Source organism: Clarias gariepinus, chromosome 25 (genome assembly GCF_024256425.1).
Source record: "Clarias gariepinus isolate MV-2021 ecotype Netherlands chromosome 25, CGAR_prim_01v2, whole genome shotgun sequence".
Classification (NCBI taxonomy): domain Eukaryota; kingdom Metazoa; phylum Chordata; class Actinopteri; order Siluriformes; family Clariidae; genus Clarias; species Clarias gariepinus.
Window position 1 is genome coordinate 16,170,111 of NC_071124.1, and position 24,074 is coordinate 16,194,184.

The 24,074-nt window shown below is 40.4% G+C and overlaps 2 protein-coding genes across 2 annotated transcripts in view; both read right to left on the reverse strand.

The window, feature by feature from the left end:
* Positions 1-24,074, reverse strand: part of LOC128512754 (G-protein coupled receptor 55-like) — a 77,763-nt gene that overhangs the window by 50,756 nt on the left and 2,933 nt on the right. The window lies entirely within an intron of this gene.
* LOC128512755 (G-protein coupled receptor 55-like) lies at positions 22,280-23,757 on the reverse strand. The gene has a single exon (XM_053486159.1). It carries the CDS (start codon positions 23,755-23,757, stop codon positions 22,876-22,878), a length of 882 nt encoding a protein of 293 aa, XP_053342134.1. The 3' UTR covers positions 22,280-22,875.

A 24,074-nucleotide genomic window follows, 5' to 3' on the forward strand; every position in this document is an offset into this window, starting at 1 on the left:
CTCTCGTTGATGACGGGGGTCTGGTAGTTCCTCTCCCGCTTGGTGCTGAAGTCCACTACCAACTCCTTTGTCTTACTGACGTTTAGAAGGAGGTTGTTCCTCTGGCACCAGTTCTCCAGATTCCTAATCTCCTTCAGGTAGGCCGTCTCGTTGTTATCAGAGATCAGGCCCACCACGACGGTGTCGTCAGCAAACCTAATGTTGGTGGTGGAGCTGGTAGTGGCCACACAGTCATATGTGTAAAAAGAGTACAGCAGGGGGCTCAGGACACAACCCTGGGGGGCTCCAGTGCTGAGAGTGATGGAGGCTGAGACGTGTCCGCCCATCCTTACTGCCTGTGGTCTGCCAGTTAGGAAGTTGGAGATCCACTGACACATACTGTAGATGAGCTGAGTCCCAGGTGCTCCAGCTTGTTGGTGAGTGTGGAGGGAATTATGGTCTTTAATGCAGAGCTGTAGTCGATAAAGAGCATTTTAACATAATTCCCCCTTCTAGTGTCCAAGTGAGTAAGTGATCTGTGGAGAAGATGAGGGATGGCATCGTCTGTGGAACGATTTGGACGGTAAGCGAACTGTAGTGGGTCCAGTGTGTCGGGTAGTGAAGAAATGATGAAGTCTCTGACCAGGCGTTCAAAGCACTTCATCACTACTGAGGTGAGGGCTACAGGGCGATAGTCATTGAGTGAAGCAGGATGAGGTTTCTTCGGGACAGGAACAATGATGGACTCTTTGAAGCATGTGGGGATCACCGACTGAGATAAAGAGATGTTGAATATCTCAGTGAACACAGGTGCTAGCTGGTCTGCGCAGGCTCTGAGGATATGACCTGAGATGCTGTCTGGTTCTGCTGCTTTCCTGGTGTTCACTCTCTTGAAGGCTCTCCTCACGTCATGCTCAGTGATGATAAACGCGTTTCCGGTGCTGGCAGTGTCTTTCTGTCTGCAGCCGTTAGCGCCGCTAGCATTAGCATCGCTAGCGTCTTTAGCTGCAGCCTCGAAGCGAGCATAGAAGAAGTCCAGAGTCGCGTCCGCGTTCGTCATACCGGATGTTGTTGTTTTATAATCTGTTATTGTCCTTAGTCCCTGCCACAGGCTCCTAGAGTCACTTTGTTGGAGTTGTGACTCTAGTTTTCTCCCGTAGCGCTGCTTCGCCTCTTTTACGGCCTTCCAGACGTTGTATGACGCAGCCTTGTACGATTTCATGTCCCCCGATGCAAGTCCCGTGTTGCAGGCAGCGGTGCGAGATTTCAGAGCGTCGCGGATGGTTTTATCCACCCACGGCTTCTGGTTGGGAAACGTTTTAATAGTCTTTTTCTCCACGGTATCATCTGCTAGTTTCCCAATGAATCCCACAACCGCTTCCGTAAACACGCTGACGTCATCGGAGCTGTTCCTAAACATGTCCCAGTTTGCGTCATCGAGTGCGTCCTGTAACGCGGCCGTGGAATATAAACGGCACTGATTATGACCGATGTGAACTCCCGAGGTAGACAAAAAGGACAACACGTGATGGACAGTAGTTCCAGGTTTGGTGTGCAGGAGCGTGTGAGAGGAACAACGCTCGCGCTGTTGCACCAGCTGTTGTTCACCATTAAACATACGCCGCCTCCCCTTGACTTCCCCGAGTCCCGTGTCCTGTCCATGCGGTGAACCGATGGATGGCGTGGTCCGGCACCGCTGGGTTCAGCCATGTCTCGATGAAGCAGAGGAGATTGCAGTCCCGAATGTCTCTCTGAAAATTTACCCTGGCCCTGAGGTCATCGAGCTTGTTTTCCAGTGACTGGACGTTGGCGAGCAGGATGCTAGGCAGAAGTGTGCGGTGTGCTTCGCGTCGCCCCCGAGGGGCGCGTCCTTTGTTCTCCCTCAGGATCTCACTTGGCCAGCTTGTATCTGGAATTAAAAATGTCGAATTGTGAGTACATTGTATACCAACGCAAATGGCGTCAAACTAAATTGTTAGTATTCCAAATAGCACGTAAGAAGAGCATCCTGAATCAATGTATCCCTCTACTCTTATAGAAAATGACAAAAAATAATCCTAGATTTTTATTTAATACCATAGCTAAATTAACTAAAAACAAGACCACTGCAAAAATCTCCACAACAACAACATACAGTAGTGAGGATTTCATGAACTTTTTCAATTACAAAAAATATACACTTAGCTCTTGACGAAGGCGGTCGCATCTGCTCTCCCTCCCTTATCTCTCCCCACTTGCTTCTCTGTCTGTCTTGTGAATACTATTCAGAGACTCTTTTCGTCTTGCTCTTGAAAATAAAAAGGAATATGGATTTGATCCAGTGGTCTCTGAATGCAATTGACACGATCTTCTCGACGAGAAGTGTGGGTTCTGGGGAACCTACTTGTCCTGCTGGGACGTTTGCTGCTGGATACACGATGGACGGTTGGGAGAAGTGTCGCATTGTGTGCCTGGCCGCACTGTCTCTGGAGGATGTTGAAGATATCTACCTATTCGGAACTCTGATAACAGGGATTCTGCTGATTGGATTAGGTGGGATACTTGGATATCGAAAAATTTTAAAAGCAGTCAGTCTCAACCCCAAGAGACTGGCTGGCTGGGAAATAGTGGTGACGAGAGCTGTCAGTAATCAGACTGTGGTTCTGGACCGCAAATTGGATAACATCTTGGTGAGACTAGCAGCTATGCAACGTGATTTGGACAGACCTGGAGACCAGTGATGGACATTAAATATCTGTGAAATTGGCAGATATTGATCGAAACCTGGAAAATATGATTTTCTTTTTCGGCTGCCCTTTTTCTTTCCAGCTACTGCATATCAAGGCCGTCGCTGGAGACATAACTAACTCCCCGAAGACCAAGATAACGAGACGCTCTGAAATCCTACACCCCCCCCCCCCTACCTTCCCCATATCCTTCGTGTGCTTATTCCCTTCAGTGTGGGTAGGCGGAATCGGGACCAGCGCTCTCTAGCTGCAGGGACTGGAACTGTTGCCTACATTAGACATTTCCTATCCCCTGTACCCTCATCGTTGCAATGTTTATGTCTTGTTACATGTTTTTATGTGCTCGTTGCTGAGGTATTTTTTACCCCTGATCGCACACTGCCCTTTTCGAAGGACAGTCTGGGAGGGTTTTTTTTTACCATCGTTATCCTAATGTATCTTATTCCTTATTTTCTATGATGGCGCCGGTTAGGTGGCTGCCGTCGCGACTCTGTGGTCGCACAAAATCATTTCACTGCATATTGTACTCTGTATGATTGTGTATGTGACTAATAAAATTTGAATTTGATTTGAATTTGATATATATATCATAAATATTATGCAAAAAATCCAGGCTTTAAAACCAGACAATTTAAGTGATACAGATAATAAATTAATCATATCACATCAGAAAATAGAATACTTTACCCCCCTTGAAGCTAGAGAACTAATTTCACTCATCTCCTCTCCAAAATCGTCAACCTGTGAATTAGATCCTATATCGACACATTTTCTCAAGCAGATAGTTCCAGCAATAACAGAACCCCTGTTTAAAGTAATTAACTGCTCACTCAGCAGTGAGTATGTTCCTAAATCCCTTAAATTAGCAGTTATTAAACCACTAATAAAGAAACCTGACCTTGACCCCTGTCAGCTTTCCAATTACAGGCCGATATCAAACCTTCCCTTTATCTCAAAAATTCTGGAAAAGGTAGTATCACAGCAGCTATGTTCATATCTACATAGAAATAGCATGAACAAACTGTATCAGTCAGGATTTAAGCCTCATCACAGCACAGAGACAGCACTCGTTAAAGTAGTAAATGACCTCCTAGTGGCCTCTGGTCAGGGTTGCCTCTGGTCAGGGTTGCTGCCTCAGTGCAGCTTTTGACACTATTGATTATAGTATTCTCCTTCATAGATTAGAAAAGGTAGTAGGAATTAAGGGAACGGCCCTCTTATGGCTTAGATCCTATTTGACTGATCGTTATCAGTTTGTAGATTTAGATGGTAACCATTCATCATGTTCTCAAGTTGAGTTTGGTGTTCCACAGGGTTCTGTTTTAGGCCCACTGCTTTTTTCCCTTTACATGCTTCCTCTGGGCAACATAATTCGTAAACATGGTATTAGTTTTCATTGTTATGCTGATGACACACAAGTATACGTTTCAGCAAAACCAGATGAGAAAAACCAGTTTACTAAAGTTGAGCAATGTGTGCAGGACATAAGAGATTGGATGTTAATTAATTTACTTCTGCTTAATCCTGATAAGACAGAAGTTCTAGTCGTAGGACCACAAGCAGCTAGAAGTAAACTTTCTGATCACACTGTGATTTTAAATGGCCTTTCTGTTTCATCAAGTGCAACAGTAAAAGACCTTGGTGTGATTATAGATTCCAGCCTTTTATTTGAAGCACATGTAGATAATATTACCAGGATAGCATTCTTTCACCTCAGAAATATTGCCAAGGTAAGAAATATATTGTCATCAAATGATGCAGAAAATCTAGTTCATGCTTTTAGGTCTAGGTTGGGTTATTGTAACGCCTTACTGTCTGGTTGTTCAACAAGGTGCTTAAACAAGCTTCAGAATTAGTCCAGAATGCAGCTGTCAGGCTTCCTCAATCGGTGTATGTGCGGTCGTGGCATATTTGCAGGAGGCGAGCTGGTAATTCAACACAGGTTTTTATTATTAAAGAACACATAAAACAAACACCGACATAAAGCATATAAATGGCAACAAAAGCTAGACGCCTGACTGAACTTCAGTTCAGTGAATCCTTATGTCACCTGACCGAGGTGCAGTCTGGGACATGCAGTCCAACTAAAACACAAACTTTAACAAAATACAAACAAACCTAGGCGCTTGGGCGCCCTCTAGGGGTTAACTGTTACAGTACCCCCCCCTAAAAAACGCTCCTCCGGAGCGTTACCGGAGGACCCGGACTCCCTCCCCAGCGGTCCCAGTCTGGACCCCCAACACCGAGGCGGTCGATCCCCTCTCGCAAGCAGGGTTGGCAAGCCTGTGTAATCCATGCCCGCATGCAAGGCTTAAGAGCTGGAGCGGCGCTCGGCGGCGGCTGAGGAGCTGGAGCGACGCTCGGCGGCGGAGCTGGAGCGACGCTCTGCGGCGGCTGAGGAGCTGGAGCGACGCTCGCTGAGCTGGGCGGCGGTGGCGGCGGAGCTGGAGCGACGCTCGCTGAGCTGGGCGGCGGCGGCGGCGGGGCTGGAGCGACGCTCGCTGAGCTGGGCGGCGGCGGCGGCGGAGCTGGAGTGACGCTCGCTGAGCTGGGCGGCGGCGGCGGCGGCGGAGCTGGAGCGACGCTCGCTGAGCTGGGCGGCGGCGGCGGCGGAGCTGGAGCGACGCTCGCTGAGCTGGGCGGCGGCGGCGGCGGTGGAGCTGGAGCGACGTCCTCAAAGCCGGGCGGCGGAGGAAGCAGCAGGCCGGACTGGAAGTCTAGCCGAGGAGCCGGAGCGTCGTTCGCTGTCTCCATCGGCGGCTGCTGAGCTGGTGCGATGTCCTCAAAGCCGGGAGGCGGAGGAAGTAGCGTGCCGTCCTCGCAGCCAGGCTGAGGAGCTGGAGCGATGTCCTTAAAGCCGGGAGGTGGAGGAAGAAGCGTGCTGTCCTCGCAGCCAGGCTGAGGAGCTGGAGCGACGTCCCCCATGTCGGGCAGAGGCGGCGGCGGTGGAGGAAACGTGTCCTCGTCGCCGTGCAGCCGCGGCGCGTAGACATCCGCGTCGACCACAGGGGGGGGCGGGAGAGGGAGCGCGTCTTCCAGATTAGGGAGAGGGAGAACCTCCGGGACTACTGCGTGGCTCTCCCGAACCTGGATGAGCAGCATCTGGAGCTGCGCTACCTGCTCCCGCAGGTCTGAAATGCGCTGCCTATTTTGCTGCGCCACAACCGCGTAGTCATTTCCCGGTTGATCCTCGCCACCGTCCTGCCAGACCTCCTCGGCCCGCGACTCTTGGATGGTGGTTGGGACCGTGTATCTCCTCGCTGCCTCACCCTTGAACGGCGTCCACCGAATGGCGAGTCTGCAGCCTTCCCAGCTGTGCCGCGCTCTTCTCTCTCGCTGCTCTTCGCTGTTTTCCAGCCAGTCCGCCGGTAAGCTCAGCTTGCAGCCTTCCCAGCTCTGCAAGAGCTCTCTCTCCCCTTGCTCCTCGCTGTCCTCCAGCCATTCCACCAGCTCGGGCGAGATGGTGATAGCGCCCCCCCAAAAAACGTCTGGGGGAGCGACCTCCGCTATGCCACTACGACGGTCTAGCTTTCTGTCAGGCTTCCTCAATCGGTGTATGTGCGGCCGTGGCATATTTGCAGGAGGCGAGCTGGTAATTCAACACAGGTTTTTATTATTAAAGAACACATAAAACAAACACCGACATAAAGCATATAAATGGCAACAAAAGCTAGACGCCTGACTGAACTTCAGTCAGGCTCTTTATACTCAACTTAATTAACTTACCTCGGTTCAGCTGAATCCTTATGAGTAAGATACCTTGCACGAGATTCAGTATCCAGTTTCATGGTGCAATGACAATGACCTGAAACTCAACACCCAGGAGAAGAAAGAGGTCATTGTGAAAAACTGACCCTTGTGGGACCACATATTTTACTGGCATTACACCAGACAGTTCTCCATTCAAATCTACAAAATGGTATTGATTAGACAGGTAGGATCTAAACCATTTTAATGCCTGTCCTGTGATTTTGTAAGCGATCTATAGAATATTATGATCTATAGTGTCGAATGCAGCACTAAGATCAAGTAGGACTGGTATCTAGATGCAACCTTGGTCCGAAGATAAAAAAAAATCATTTGTGATTTTAACTAGTGCAGTTTCTGTACTATGATGGGGCCTGAAACCTGACTGAAATTTTTTTTTGTGAGGATGTTGTTTTCCTGTAAGAAGGCGCATATTTGAGGTGACACCTTTTCTAATATTTTTTTATATAAACGAAAGGTTTGAAATCGGTCTGTAATTGTTATTTCATTCGGGTCTAAATAAAAACAGAACAGGTTTACTAACTATCCAACTTGAAAGATTTAGAGATGTGACCTAGATATAATAGATATAATTACTATTATAATTAATAATAGTTAGAAGTGGCTCTCCAGCTGTATATATATTAATCCTTATAGAAATCTTGTTGGAATTGGATCTAAGAAGCATGTTGTTGATTTTGCTGTGGTGATAAGTTTGTACAGCTCTTCCTGTGCTATACCTGTAAAACATTAAAATTCTAAATGTGGATCCCATTTTCCGTTCATATCAACGGTACTTCTGTTGTACCTAGTTCCTTGGAGTCTATATCTCTGAAGACCTCACCTGGTCTCTGAACTCTTCTCTCCAAATTAGAAAGGCACAACAGCACCTGTATGTCTGAGGAGACTTAAATACTTCCACCTGTGCTCTAGGATACTGGAGAACTTTTACCACTGTACCATTGAGACCATCTTCAAAAACATCTCAGTGTGGTATGGCAAATGCACTGCTTTGCACTTTAAAGCTTTTTAGAGCTCGGAGCACATTTACAAGAAACACTGTCTAAAAAGGGCGAGAGGGATAATTAAAGATACCTCTCACCACAATCATGGACTATTCACTGTTCTCCCATCAGACAGGCGTTACAGTGCCACACAAACAGACAGAAATGTATTTTCCCCCCTGTGGCTGTTACTGCACTAAACAGCTCATCATTACACTCCTGAATTTGTCACTTTCTGTGTATTTTGCACTGCTTCATCCACTATGCACCTTCATCTTCGCACCATCCATAATTTATGTTTATCATTGTTCTACTGTATATTCCACCTATATTTATTCTGGATATACAGTATCATACAGAATCTCATATTGTATATGTACATATGTATATTGTGCTGAGCATGCTATCTTCTTGACACGTATTCTTCACTGCACAATGTTTGCACAGTTCCACTGTACAGTATATTACCATATATACACTATCCTGTATATTACATACTACACCTTATGTACATTAATCACTCACACCCCTGAACATATAAATTCATACAGTCATTAAACACATTTGATGTTTATTGTAAATAGGTGTAACTTATACACTTCTGGTTAAATGCTAACTGCATTTCTATTGCTTTTTACATGTACATTACTTAACACAATGACAAAAAAGTCTAATCTAATCTAATTTTTAGCTAGTAATTACAAATGCTACAGTAATTATGGTTATATTTTGGTAATGTTCACCAGCTACCGATTAGTCTTCATCGGTTTGCTGGGGATTTGAATTCTTCTTTCCTATAAAAACATTAACAAATCCATTAAGCATTTTGTGAATTGGATAGTAGTGTCTAAGTGAAAGAAGCCTGGAGAAATCCATTTTAGTTTTTTTTCTTTCATTTTTAATATTTATTTAAATCTCTTTTCAAGAACCTCCTTTAATTATTGGTTTTCAACAAATGTTCTTTGTTCTCACATTTTCTAGGAAGTCCCAGAACACAACGTGTATAACACTGAGTTCTGCATTGAGAAGGTGCAGGGCACCCTCTGTTGGTGGTAGACTTTAGGTCACTGACATGTTACAACACAGTACAACAATAATAATAATAATAATAATAATACATAAAAAAATTATAAATAAACAACACACTGAAAAAAACAGAATGGCCACTGGGTAGCTACAGACAATGTTTATTCAAGTAGTTATTCAGGAGAGAAAACTTGTGGGCTTACAGCAGAGATATTACAACGGTAATACAGGAAAAGAATTCTATGTGCATCTGAAGACATTCTTTTTGTTCAATAATGCTATTAATCTCAATAATAAAACATACATATATCATATGCAAAAGATCTTTCTTTTTTCTTCTTTCTTTCTTTCTTTCTTTCTTTCTTTCTATTTTCTTTCTTTCTCTCACTCTCTGTCTCACATTTTATGTGTCTGCATGGCATTTTTTCCCAATGCAAACAACTCCTACTCTTTCTCCCTCAAAATTGCACTCTATTCCATCTTACATACGTATGTCTAGGGGGAAAAAAATCAGGAAGAGCATACATCATGGACAAAGGGCCAGAACATAGAGCCATTGGAAATAAAATACAAAACTGACAGAAATATTGGTTGACTGACTGTGCCATATACGAACCACATGTCCCTTTTGTGGGTCACTGTGACACACAGAATAAAGAAAAAATAACAAAAAAACAGTGATGCTGAATGGACTACAGTCATGACGGAGATGGGATTTTGGGTAAAAAGCAATTTTATAAGTGTGTCAGTATGTCAGGATCTGAGGCTATAATTGGGGAAAAGGACCTACTGTACTTGTGCCATTAATGAGTCACTAATAAACATCGGAAATGTTAGATTAATGAATGACCCTAACCATTCGAATAAACCTTCTTCACTTTTCTTTTTTGAAACCTTCTAATTCCATGGTCTTTCCTGATTTTAATTTTTTACTGCATTGTAAAACAATGCTAAAGGCATCCAAAATATGCAATGATCTCATTTAAATAGTCACAGTATGGCTAAAAATTAAGATCTGTCTGCTACTTATTCTCTGTAAATGTGCTGTAAAATGCTAATTTTTTAGGCTGGTAACTCTAAATGAACTTCTCCTGTGAAGCAGAGCTAAGTTTCGAGAATCAGTTGGATCATGGTGCTTTTCGATCAAAAAGTTTTTGTCCAAACTTTTGACTGATAGTGTACACAATACAGGTGCCTATAGGTCATTTTAATTTTATGGCTAACTGGCTTATTACAGTGCCATAGTGTTTTTTTGTTTGTCTGAGTGCTAAGTGTACAGTTCATCCCCATATGTCCCCTCCAATGTGGTCACCTGCCACAAGCCAGCTTTCTCCAACCAGATACTAATTATGGAGTATGCAGACTAACACCTGCTTCCTGCAAGACACATGAAACCAGTCAACCACATATTTTTAAACTTTTGTTGAGGATGTATTGCAGAATAACACACTTGAAAGAAACCTTTTTGGAAGACTTTCTTTCTTGTAAATCACATAGAATTATAAACATATAATAATGATGTCAGAATCCAGAGTGGAGAACTCAATTGCAGATAAACAGATTTTGTTAAAATTAGGCACACATGGTTATTCAATATTAAAACATATCAGATAAGGGTCAGGTGATAAGAAACCAAGCATAAACTGGACTATTCTTCAATCAAACTGGAGTATTGTCAAAACATATACTTAAATGTTAGGTGAGGAAGGAACAGTATGTTGGTCAGGAAGTGAAAACAGCAACTGAAACCATTTTCTTCCTGGCCAGATATATAATGTTGACTATCTGGCTCTGATGGTCGTTCTGGTTAACTGCAGTGTAATAACCTACTTATAATGGTTCCTTAATTTTAACAGGGCACAGTAATGTTGTAATGTAATGTTGCAAGCTGATCCTAGCATCCCATGATGGCACTGTCTAACATTTCCATCTATTCATTAATTTGCTAGTACAGTACATTATCTGTCTATATTAAACTTAATTCAGCATATTTTTTTCTTAACCATCATCACCGGATATAACATTATGAAAAAAGATCAAATTAATATTTTCAATAGCAGGTTAAATTAACACAATTGTCTTAATTCATACATAAAGATGTACATGGAAGGTTTTATGCAATCTGGTCCCTGTTATGTAGAAGAAAAATATAATTCTAAATATCTGGTAGGATGGCATTTTGTTTTGCTGGCTTATGCTGAATCATGTTCAAAGACTTAGTCATTGAGCAGTGATGATTAATGATTCAGTGATAATAACATCTCATTATGGGATGATATTCTGCTAAGGTGCAAATGGCCCAGAAATTGCAGGAAGCATTATAGAATATAGTTGCAATATAGAGTACAGACAGTAAATAATATCAAAAACTCAATGTATTTTTATTGTTTAGTGTATTTTTATTGTTTAGTGTATTTTTATTGTTTTATTGTTTGTTAATTTTAAGTATTTTTGTGATGTAATGAAAATAAACAATGTTTTCCCACCTTCAATGCAACATACTGCAACCAGCATTTATGTGCATGTTAATTTTTTTTCCATGCTTCCTTGGAAGAAAAAAAATCTTCAGATATATCAAACTGTCGAGATATCTTTTTGAATCTAGTCTCTGAGTGCACTATTCCAAAAGTATTTTCCTTTTTTATTTCTTTTTTTTAACCATTTCTTTGGGATTTGGGTTTTAGGTCTGTGTCATGCTGCAAGCATGAAATTGTTCTTCATTTACAACTGTCTAGCCAAGGTTTGTCAGTTGTGTGCCAAAATACATAGTTTTTTGGACCTATCCATGATTCCCTCTGTTTAGACTAGATCCACAGTACTAGCTAAAAGTATGCCACGGTATGATGCTACCATCACCATGCTTCACTGGGGGTATGGTCTTACGTCGTTGATAAGCTGTCTTGTTTTGTAGCAAACATATGTTAGAATTTTTTCCTAAAAATTCTACCTTGTTCAGTCAAAAACATTTTGAGATATAGGTTAGGAAAATATGTTAGATTTAGATGATTATTTGTGTGAGATATGGCTTCTGTTGAGTCATTCTTTCAGCCTATTATTTTCACATGCAAGAAAGAGCATAGTACTTGCCAGATATTCCTACAGAAACTTTAATGTCTGTAGGTCTCTTGGCAAATTTTTTTCTTGTCCTTTTGTCAATTTTCACATTAACAAGAATTTCTGTTCTTGGTAATGCCACTTTAGTTGCCCGTTTGCTTCACTTGTTGATTATGAACTTTATGGTGTTCCAATGTTAATTTAATGTTTTGGGACCTTTCTCATGATTGATACCTTCCAACCCCAAGATCCCATCCATGCTTTATAAACTTTTTGTGTCTTTAGCAGTCCACTTGGTAGGTGTCTCGTCTGTCATGCGAAAGGCCCGGGTTTGATTCCCAGCCAGTGCCCAAACCCAAGCAGCTGAATGCAGTGCTGGTCCCAAGCCCAGATAAAATGGGAGAGTTGTGCCAGGAAGGACATCTCTCGTAAAACTCTGGCCAAGCTTGTACTGTATGTGTGGACTGGATGGGTCCACTGGTGACTCCTTGCCGGGAGAGGCCGAAGGGCCAACAACAGCAGTCAGATGAAATCAAAAATATTAAAATCCTTTACATTTATTGACATTTTATATCTTGTTTATATAATCATAAAAACTCTAAGACAGCATGAGGGAGACCTTGAAACAAACCAGTACCAAAATGGTGAAACCAGCTTCTTCCGGGTGAAACCAGATAGTGCAGGTATGAGTTATTACCACAACTGTATGCATTATAGTCAAGCATTGCTTAGTGTGTGGAAAGAGAATAAATACTGACAATTGGCAATAGCATACATGCTGACTTTTCAGTGACACTCACAGAGCTGGCGAGAAGCGTTATTGTTAGAGTTATTAAAAACACATGAAAGGATGATCCAAGAACGAAGAACATACTGCAGTATATATTAGACAAGTAGATTGGTAACCATGGTGATAGAGAGGTCAGCGTGCTTGTACAGTATATTTAAATAAAAACTCATGTACAGCAAGAAGGACAGACGATGATGCTAACGAGAACCCGGATGAGAGGTCATTTAGAGAGAGGAGTAAATTAGGATGATGTAAATTAGTGATGATGGGGAAAAAGTGAGCCATGAAAAAAAAATGCAGGCAGAAAAAGACAAAAAGGTGGGAAGCTTGGTTAGGGAGCAAGAGAGGACATAAAAGAGTGCCTGTCCTGCGGTGAGGGATATAAAAGGAAAAGGGAGGGATGACGACAAAAGTCGGCCACCAGGCCAGATAGAAAGCATTGCAGTTTGCAGAGAACAGAAATGTGAAAAATCTATTGCAAAATATATATTTTTGATGTTTAAATGTGATCTATCTATCTATCTATCTATCTATCTATCTATGTTTGCTGGGTATATAGGTCACTCTGACATGGCATCTGATGCTGACTCATCTGAGCCATAACACACACACGCACGCACACACACACACACACACACACACATGTATGCCTGCTCTCTCGTTTCCATGGCAGCACCACCTTGGAATTATTGTCCATTCTTTTTACATGCCTCACATGGTCCTGTGAGCATCTGTTCTCATACAGTTTGTGCTTAAAACAGTTTACTATCAGCCTACCAAATTATCTAATTTTCTTAGATGTGCCATATTGTGTTTCATGAGAGCCTTTATGGACTTTCTAAAACATGAGGTATGGATATAAGAAATAATTATGTAATAATATCAGGAAAGAAATCAATTAGAAAATATATCTAAAATATCTTTTGTCTTTCCGTTTTTGTCCCCCTTCATGTATTGGTGCCATTTCAGGAGCCCATGGCCCCTGTTCATCTGTAGGAAAAAATAGAAATTTGAAGATCGGGAGATGATGAGAACTTGGCCTTTTGTTATTTAGGCTTATGTTGACCTATGGCATGCATTATGTTCAGAGACTGAGTCACTGAGCTAAATGATTCAGAGATGGCATGGCTTTATGAAAAGGAGGAGATGAGCCATTACAATAAAAGCACTGAATGCTAAAAGTTACTTAATTCTGTCAAATATATCTAGAAAGGTAAATCCATTTCCTTTAAGCTTCTTTGTTTGGCTATTATAGAGGAAACCCTTTAGACAGAACCTATATAGTATTTCACTGTAAGGAAGTGGTTTCATGTACCAGCCTTTAATGAAGCTAATAACCTTTTAACTACTATATAAAGAAAGCTTGGAAAATGTCTTTTTCCTATGCTTGTACAGTTTTCTCAAAGAAGATATGCAGCTTTTGATTAAATACTTACATTTTCACATCCCTATAAATTAGATTCATTACATGACTAGATTAATAGAGGACAATGCATTTACAGCAAACCTTTAACTGCTATATCTGTTATTTTCATTAATAAGAAAAAGGCAAAAATGTATCCTATATCACCCGAGGTGTTGCCAATTCAACAAAGACATTCAGTGGATGTGTTCTGAGAGTGTACAACCCGAATCTGGATCTACACCAATACACTTCTCCTCTATTCCACTGGGATCCTCTCACTCTCCAAGATCTTGTTAAACAGACTAATCAGAAACTCTACTGCCATCTTCCCTAAGCACGTCCATCCTTTCACAGGTATGTCATCAGGACCAATCGCCTTTCTACTCTTTATCCTCTTTAACGCCCGTCTCACCTCGCTCTTACTAATTTTTGCTACGTCCTGCTCCAACAGTCAACAGTCATCTCTTCATTCTCTTTCATTTTTTCTTATTCATTAACTCTTCGAAGTACTCCTTCCATCTTCCCATCACCCTCTTGGCACCTGTCAGTACATTACCATCCCTACCTTAAATCACTCCAACCTGTCGCACATCCTTTCCGTTTTTATCTTTCTGCCTTGCCAACCTGTACAGATCCAACTCCCTCTCCATACTTTCCTACGTAGCATACAAGTCCTCATATGATCTTTGTTTGACCTTTGTCACCTCTACCTTAGCCTTAGCCTGCATCTCCCTGTACTCCTGCCTACTCTCTTCAGTCCTCTTAGTGGCCCACTTCTTCTTAGCTTCTTGGACTTCCTTGTTCCACCACCTCTAGCCTTGTCTCCTGGACACACAGTATATACCCCTTCCTTCTTTGCATCATGTTGTGCGTTGTATGCACCATGATGGCATATACATGGAAAAATTTGAGAAAGTATGTCAGATAGGGAACATTTTGAATAAAGTTGTTGGTTTTAAACTAGCCACCCCACTTGAAAATGGCTAGTATACTACTAAACCCAGCCAGTAGTACTGGCAAATCATTCCATATACTAGCCCAAATTATTTAATCTGGCAGAAATGCTACTGGTTATTCCTAATACTTTGTATCAGAACAAGAGGAATGTAAAAATTAGCTGTGATAAGGAAGAGTCTGGAGGAGGAGGCATGTTTTTCATGCTCTCCTGACACACTAACCTGGTTGTGTGGTCCTTTGTGGTCACATCAGATTACTATGCCCAAGTGAGCTCATCTTAGAGAGCTATCAAAAAAGGAAAAATGAAAGGGATTATTAGAGAGGGGAGGAGGATTACACCACCAGGCAGGAGTGTGATTCAGACGTAATCCCTGTGGATATCTGGATTTCTACGAAACAGCCAGAGAGAGAGAGAGAGAGAGAGAGAGAGAGAGCAATCACATTAAGAGCCTTTCATTCAGGCAATAACTACAATGTGACACATTGCAAAATCATATACTGTACATGAAGCACACTAGAACTGTAATTATAAAACATTCAGTAACAACCAGCTTAAAACTAGAGATTCTTGTCCACATGTAAAAGAGTCATGTTTTGTTTCTACAGTTTGAATAAAAGATATAAAAAGAAGCATCTTTCCTCACTTTATTCAAATGAAAATAGGTCAGAATCCTTCGGCATATACTGTATTTTACTCACAATAAGACTGACTGTACCTTTTGCCTCGTATTGGTTGTGGTAGTCCATGAGTATTTGGATGGTGACTAAAGACTATTTACCACCACAATGAATGTAAAAAATAAAAAATAAAAAAGTAATTAGGATGGGATTGAGATGGAGATTTCAGGTTTAATTTCACAGGTTTAACAACAAAAATACAATAACCATTTTGGAATTATACTATTTTTTTTTTTTTTTTACAAAATGCCTCAATTTTCACAGGCTTAAAAGTAACTAAAGAAACTAACATAAAATTATTTATTATTTATTATTTATTTATTATTATTATAATTAAAAATTATTAGGGTTATTTTTAATACTTTAGTGAAAAAACTTTAAACACAATGCTTGCCCAGATTTTTTATAACCCATTGACATCATAAAATATTGAGTTTCCTCCCTTGAGCTGATTCATCAGGCCTTTATTGTTGTCACCTTCAGTTGCTGCTTGTTTCTGGTTCTGTCTACTTTCAGTTTTGTCATCAGTAAGAGAAATGCATGTTCAGTCCTGTAAAGGTCAGGTTAATAACTCATCCCTTTAAAAACATTATTTTTCCACCTTTGGTTCCTATCAGTTTTGCAGCATTTGAATCTATACACCCCCAGAGCTCTATACACAAAATTAACTCTGATATCTCTATCAGCAATCAGGTCATAAATAAATACCAGTGAAATGCCAGCAATATACAGCTATATCCATTCACTTCACCATACCATGTGGTATGCTTTGCATCTTGAGATAAACCATCTGTATTTATGGTACATTCATAAAGGTGTCTTTTAAATGTAGACGTTTTTAATTATATGCTTACCTCCTCCAGTAGTGATGTTCTTTAACCTGGATAGATGTTGGCTAGATGATGTTAAGGATGATTTTAGGGGCCCCTGAGTGACTGGTTGTGGGACCCACAAATATGCCTTATATACAGTAGCAGTTAAAAAGTGTTGGCATGGTCATAGTTGGGGGCCTAGTATATTGGTCTTTAAGGTGCCCATAAAGTCTAGCGGTGCTCCTAGTGGTGATGATGATGATAATAACAATAATAATAATAATAATAATAATAATATTAATAATAATAAAATAATTTAGTAACATTTTCATGTTGATAATGTTAAAAATCCAATCCAGTTTAAACCCTATTACTCGATTAACTGAACTATTATAATTCAGCATTAATACAGGTTTCTTTTTTCATTGTTTGTTGCAGTTGCAGGGAGATACAGTATAGTAGCAGTATAAGAAAATAGCACTGGTGACAAGCAAGATGCAAGTCAAGGTAGTAATTTATGATTTTAAGAGCTGTCTGCTGTGAGCGAGGTGTAAGCCATGAAATCACCCATTTTAACCAAACTCATTCCGTCTTGCTGTATTCTTCCTCGCTTGAACATAAAAAGCTAAGAAATTCCTTTCATTCATCTTTTATACCGTTTATCCTGTACAAGATTGCAGGGGCCTGGTGACTACAGTATCTTAGGAGACTTTGGTCATGAGACAGCGTACTCATTGGAAAGGGTGCAAATCTATCACAGGGCACACACACATATATATACTTCGGGCAATTTGGGAATACTTAGCCTAATCTGCATGTCTTTGGACTGTGGGAGGAAACCGAAGCACCTGGTTTCAATAACAACAACAACAACCCAGGTAGCTAACTACAGTAATCATTGTCTTATGATGTAATTAATTTCTCAAAGCAGTGTGCTGTATGGTACAGTAAATGTTATAGAACTAACAAGTTTGTGAGTTGATTTAAGTAGTTTAAGTAATTTTAAGTAGTGGTATTTAATTTACGGGGTGATGGTGTGAGTGGCCATGATGACACGACACCATACTGTATGCTGGACTAAGACCTCACTGGAAATCTGGAAAACTTTTCTTTGACTTTTCGGAGTTACAAGTCTAATTCCTGCTGGGAAAATAACTAGCCTTGTAGTCAAATATTTATTATTACATTGCTTGTACTATAATTGAATAAAAGAAACTCATCATGTGGCAGCAATACTGTATGAGTGTGAATTTTAAACCTAGTAATCAGTTACAATAGTTAATTTGGTTTCTGTATGATATGACTTGTATTACTCTTCTCTAGAAAATCATAACTTCTCTATAAAAACATGTCATTGCTGATTTTTATATCTATCTTTCTTTGTATACAGAGGGGTCTTATGACCAGCGAAATATAATAACGTATAGTTCAGCAGTTGAACGAATGTATGTTTCATTGGGTGTGGCCTTGAAGCAGAGCATAAATGGCTGTATTATTCCAGCATAAATAATAGTAATACAGGATTGGAATCTGCAGGCGGTTATAAAAGACCTAGGGTTAGAAGGTCACGTTGTAGCTCTTAGTTAAAGCAGTGCTGTAAAAATAAACCTGTTGTTAGAATTTACACAAAATTGTTCATTTCATATACCTGATGTAAGTGCCTGATCGAGGTGAGCCCTTTCTCCTTTAAATCCTGTGATGTCACCCAAAGCCAGCACAATTTCCTGTTTTGTCCCCTCCTCTTCCCTTTTCCCCTAATTTTGGCTTAAACATGTGGAAGTCAAGCACACGATGTACATCACGTTTTATTTTATAGAAAACAAGGGCAATTCTCACTCAGGCTGTTTGTTCCTTTGTGTCAGGTATGTTTTCCATCTTTCTTGATATTTAATTTTTACATTTATTTACATATATTGAATTATTCATGCTGTAATTCTGCCCTTTTCCTGATGGAACTTTATGGAAGAGAAAACAAGGGCAATTCTCACTCAGGCTGTTTGTTCCTTTATGTGTCAGAGAGAGAGAAGAAATTAAATGCTTCCAGTGAACCGCCACCTGTGTCCCGTGTCTGATTCCCACAACGCAAAGTAAAGTTTAACTGGAATGGCCGGTTACATAAGCACTAGAGAACATACTGTATGACCAAGACAGAAATGAACATGGTGTATATAATATAAAAACAACCGAGGATACAACAGGCAAAAAATTATACCCTCATTAGTACTGTGGTGTTTTATGCACTTGGCTTGTTCGCTTATGAGCTCCCTTGGTGAATGATTTCATGCTTCATGGCTATGAAATGGTATAGATGAATTCCCTCAATGCCCTAGAGACACAACATGTGCACAACAACAATTCGGTGTGTCTAACTGTTTACTGAAGTGTCAGATGTTTTACAAGTGTCGTCTCTGCCGAGAATTAGCGATACTTAAGCCTACATACAGCTTTAAGTGAATTAAAATAGAGGATCAGCTTAGTCCATACAACAACAGGAGCTTTCAGATTCCAAGAAGGGAAAAGCATATACGTACAATTACTTAAAACTAAGAGGGGCTTATATTGCTGTATGAAAGATAAAGGGACATGAGAAAGTAACACATAAATGTTGATGAAGTAAGACCAGGTATTTCTAAAAATAAGGAATGTAATATATACTATATTTAAAAAAGAGTTAAAGATTTGTGCAGCTCAAGTGCACCATATATTGTATTATACAAAAGTGAGCACACCCCTCACATTTCAGCAATCACTTTATTATATGTTCTAAAGGGACAATACTATAGAAATTAAAATTGGATATACTTTAGAGTAGTCACTATAACTCAAAGTGCAGAATTAAAATTTCTAAATATCTGGCAATGAAAATGAGTACACCCTAAGTGAACATTTCAAAACTGTATCCAATATTAGTGGACACAGTCAATATTTTGTGTGAGCACCATAGTACGGTCAAAATCCTCAACAGAATGCACTGTAATTCACCAGAGCTGCACATGTTGTGGCTGGGATCCTCTTCCACTTCTCCATAATGATATCACGGAGCTGCGGGATATTAGACACATGGCATTTCCCCACCTTCTGCTTGAGGATGCCCCACAGGTGCTCAATAGGGTTCAGGTCTGGAAACATACAGTACTTGGCCACTGACATGAACATGATAAATAGGACATGTGACTTTTAAAGATGTCCAGATGTACTTTTGTTGGCAGCTATTTTGACAGTAATGGCTGTATGTTGAGTTACAGTAATCTATACAATCAGTAGTTCAGGACTGGAATTTCTCACAGTCTACCTGAGCCTCCAGGAACAAACTGGACTTTAATCTTACACATCTTCTCTTATACTGAACTTTCAGTCTCGCATATTATTATGCACATCAATCCCTGCTATCTGTTTTCACCCAGATGAGGATGGGTTCCCTGTTGAGTCTGGTTCCTCTCAAGGTGTCTTTCTATCACCATCTCAGGGAGTTTTTCCTTGCCACTGTCGCCGTCGTCGTAGGCTTGCTCACCAGGGACAATCATATAATTTTTATTCATACACATTCACATTTTATACAAACTTAATTTTTTTGATTGTGTTAAGCTGCTTTATGATGATGTAAATCGTTAAAAGCGCTATACAAATAAAATTGAATTGAATATACTGTTATACAAGCTGCACGTTGACTACTCTAAAATATATCCAAGTTTCATTTCTATATTATTGGGGCTGAATAATTACGCACACCCCACTTTTCAGTTATTTATTTGTAAAAAAATGTTTGGAATCATGTAGGATTTTCGTTCCACTTCTCACGTGTATACCACTTTGTATTGTTTTTTTACGTGGAATTCCAATAAAATTGATTCATGTTTGTGGCTGTAATGTGACAAAATGTAGAAAAGTTCAAGGGGGCTGAATACTTTTGCAAGCCACTGTATATAATTAAGCAGTGTTAAAATTTTGGCTAATATTTGATTTATTATAATATTTTAATAAAAAACTTTTGATAAACCTTTTACTAGGTTCAAGATAACTTAAATTTACTTATTAAAAGTGATAGGATATACATGCTGTAAATGGAGCTTAATTGCATCAAGTGAATTTGGAAGAAGAAGAAGAAGAAATTGAAGAATTGCATTTTGTTAATTATTTTTTAAATAAAAAAAAGTTACATTACAGTTAAATGTTAGATAATTTCTGGAAATAACTAACTTGCAATAACTAGGCTAACTTATTATTATGCTGACTAACATGCTCATACTGATCATTTCTCATTTATTTCACCTCTCAATAGTTTTCGCTCTAAACTGTTCCTGAAGGCTGATTTGGGTGTTACATTTCAAGTCTAGTCAGTGAAAGGAACCTGTTTCATCCAATCAGGGTTTGTGACCGGAAAAAAGAGAGAGGAGGAGGAATTCACACTGCTGCTCCACTAACCTACTTATTGTAATCGCCTCCCTGTTTCATAACAGAGAATGGCAGAGAATTACATCACCTGACTTACACAAACAACTTCACCGCTCAGGCGGTCGGGATTATCCCCACACCTTAAAATGACACTTTTACTAAATGAAAGACAATTTATTAGCAGTAAGATGCCACGAGAAACAGTGCCGAATTTTAATTAATTAAAGTCTCCATGGTAAAATCATGACTCGTAATTGAGCAGCGTGTAACCCTGACATGAGGTAGGCTGACTCATCAGGGAGTATTTTTCACTTCGAGTGCTTGTTAAGCTTATTCAGCCACTTACGGACCTCTTTGTTATGAGTGTAATAGGAAAAGAAAGATGTTTCGAGACTGGAAAAGGTATTTCTGTAGTGTTTTAACTTCAGGCCAATTTTAGGATCTAGTGATACTTCCCCAGATACAGTAGTATGCCATTTAATCTAAAAAATGGTTCAGTTCATGCACATAGGGAACAATTACAGTAATGGGAAGTGTAACACAAGACTAATGTGGTTCAACTGTAAGTTTGGATTTCACAGTGTTTCAAATCTAAACCTTATTTTATACCTGTGCCCCGCCTCTTATACCGGTCTATATCGTTATTGTTACAGTATATTTTATAAGTAGGTAATTTTCATGACCTTTAATTCTTCTTCTTCAGTAACTACTGTACATTACCCAGTTCAGGGTTGCAGTGATTTTTAGCATTTATTGCAGGAAGCGAAAGTGAGAACCTGGTATACTGTACTCATTTACATTTACAGCACTTGACAGCAACTTATGTTTATCTCTTTATTTATCTGAGAAATTAAAGGTTAAGCTCAACAACGGCAATTTGGTGGTGCTGCAGTTTGAACCTGGGACCTTCCGATCAGTAGTCCAATGCCTTAACTACTGATTTACCTTCACCCCATATATTCCCTGGATGGCATGCCGGATGGCATTCACATTACCTCCATCATTCACATGGTAAAAAGCCAGAGAAATCTCACACAATCATTAGGAGGACATGTGGAGGAATTCTACTGACAGCAACTTGAGCTCAGGATAGAAATTGTAAGGTGACGATGATTTCCTCCAAGTGACAGGATTGTCTGTGCTTGTAATTGGGAAAACCTGAAACTGTAGGACTGGGCCTTGTTTCCTCCCACAGTCCAAAGACCTGCAGATAATCTTTAAAAGGCTAATTGGTGTTCCCAAATTGGCTGTAGTGTGTGAATAAGTGTGTGAATGTGTGTGCCCTGCGATGGATTGGCACCCTGTCCAGGGTGTACCCAGTCTCCTGGTAGGCTACAGTCCATATACAGTATAAACTATTTAGATTGATATGATATATATTAATCAAACTAGTCGTATCACAATGGATCTGATCTTAATGAGTGGCTTTCTTGATCAATTAACTTTGTTTAGCTTGTCAGCTTTTACAAGCCTGTTCTGTGCACTAATGCCAGATTTAAGGGAATTTTTTTTTCTTTTAATTTATTTATTTAAACATGCTCAAAGACTCATAAATATTGTAAGACAGGTTGAAATCTGCTGCCATTAGGATACCTGAGAGTTGCGTGGTCCTCACACCAGATTTAGCTGTATGACTATTCTACACATGTACACATCAGAAATGTTAACACACACACATAAAACACACACACATTTCTCTCTCTCTCTCTCTCTCTCTCTCTCACACACACACACACACACACACACACACATATCACACACACTCACATCTCTCTCACACGCAGACACACACACACGCATAAACACACTCACACGTATACACACACACACACACACACACACCAGCTTTTTGGAAGTCTTTACATATAATTCCCTCTATTCTACACACCCATTACAAATGTTAACACTCACACACTCACATCTCTCACTCTCACACGCGCACACCCACAAACACACACGCATGTGACATCAGCCCTATTACGTCACATTGTGTGAAGGTGTAAGTTGTGTGGTGCACCCAGGTAGTGATGGTGCTTGGGCCTACTCATCGTTGCTTGCAACTATATTTAACTATTTAATATTATTATTATTATAATCATCAAAGTGCCCAAACCCCAGCCACTGGTTACAGTGCCGGTCCCAAGCCCAGGTAAAATAGGAGGGTTGCGTCAGGAAGGGCATCCGGCGTAAAATCTGTGCAAGCTTGTATGTGCGGACAACGTGTCTGCTGTGGCGACCCCTTGCCAGGAGCAGCCGAAAGACCAAAATATATATATAATAATTATTATTAAACTAGGCCCCTATACTATCTTTTGTCTCTGAAAATTTTTTTCAACAAAAAGTAATATCCCACAGAATCTAGGCAGCAGTTTGTTGTTGCTAAACACTCAGCGACATCATAAAAAACATAAAAAGTATCACCAAAAATGTATCTGAACACATAACCAAGATGGATCGGGGTAAAGCACACCATGAATACAATCATGTTTGCTGTGATTATGGCGACAACACTTTTTCTGCTGTCGACAATTTCATCCTCTGAGTGCTGATGGATTTTCTTTAATGACTTTAGAATTGTCCTGATTGCTTGCGTTGAACAGGTTGTGATGATGACTATCGGCAGAAGATACCCAAGAATCTCCAAAACCAATAAGAATGCTAAGGTCATCTTTTCAGAATGTTTGCGCGAATAGCATGTCAGCAGCTGGTCTGGAAGCATATTTCTTGAAAAAATTGTGCAGATTGTTATTACTGCAAGCCAAATAAAAGCACATGTCCCGCTTGCTATCTTCTTTCTCCTGGCCTCTGAGGCCCTTGAGGTTTGGTTTTGCATAGGGAACATGACGGCCACGTAACGATGGATGCTGATGGCTGTGATTGTGAAAATGCTAACATACATATTGCAGTAATGCACACAGATCAGAAATGTACAAAACATCCCTGGGAACATGGGGCAGTAGGCCTCGTATATGCGGACGGGGAGGAAAAGGGTCAGTAAGAGGTCTGCTAGCAGGAGGTTAAGCATGTAGATGTGAGTGTCCGTCCACTGGGGGATGCGCGTGAAGCACCACAATGCTGAGGCATTCAGGACGAGGCCTAAAATGAACACAGGTGTGTAGGCCACGCGCTGGAATGTTACATGGGCCACATCAGACGCATTCGGCCCCACACTGCAGTTAAGTGCCATTGCCTAAAACAAAGGAACCAGAGATGAGAGAACGAATGAAAACAGTCTATAACCTGTCAGCTTAGTAAACATCATTGCCACCAAGTGACCAAGATAAATGTATTAAGTATCGTTGGAAACTGGGTCAGTTTTAAAGAGCTAAGAAATATATCTGCACTGTTTGGTGTTTTTTCCCCACATTATTATTTACATCAAAATACATTATAGTGACTTTCTAAGATAATATTCAGCAGCTTTTCACACCAAGGCATGCCCATTTTCTCCTCATTAACTTGTTGTTCGTACCAACTTTTAAGCCCCTCCCCATCCCCTTCTAT

Bases quoted from the DNA above. Each gene is read 5' to 3' on its own strand.
- LOC128512755 (XM_053486159.1), bottom strand. From the start codon at position 23,757: ATGGCACTTAACTGCAGTGTGGGGCCGAATGCGTCTGATGTGGCCCAT.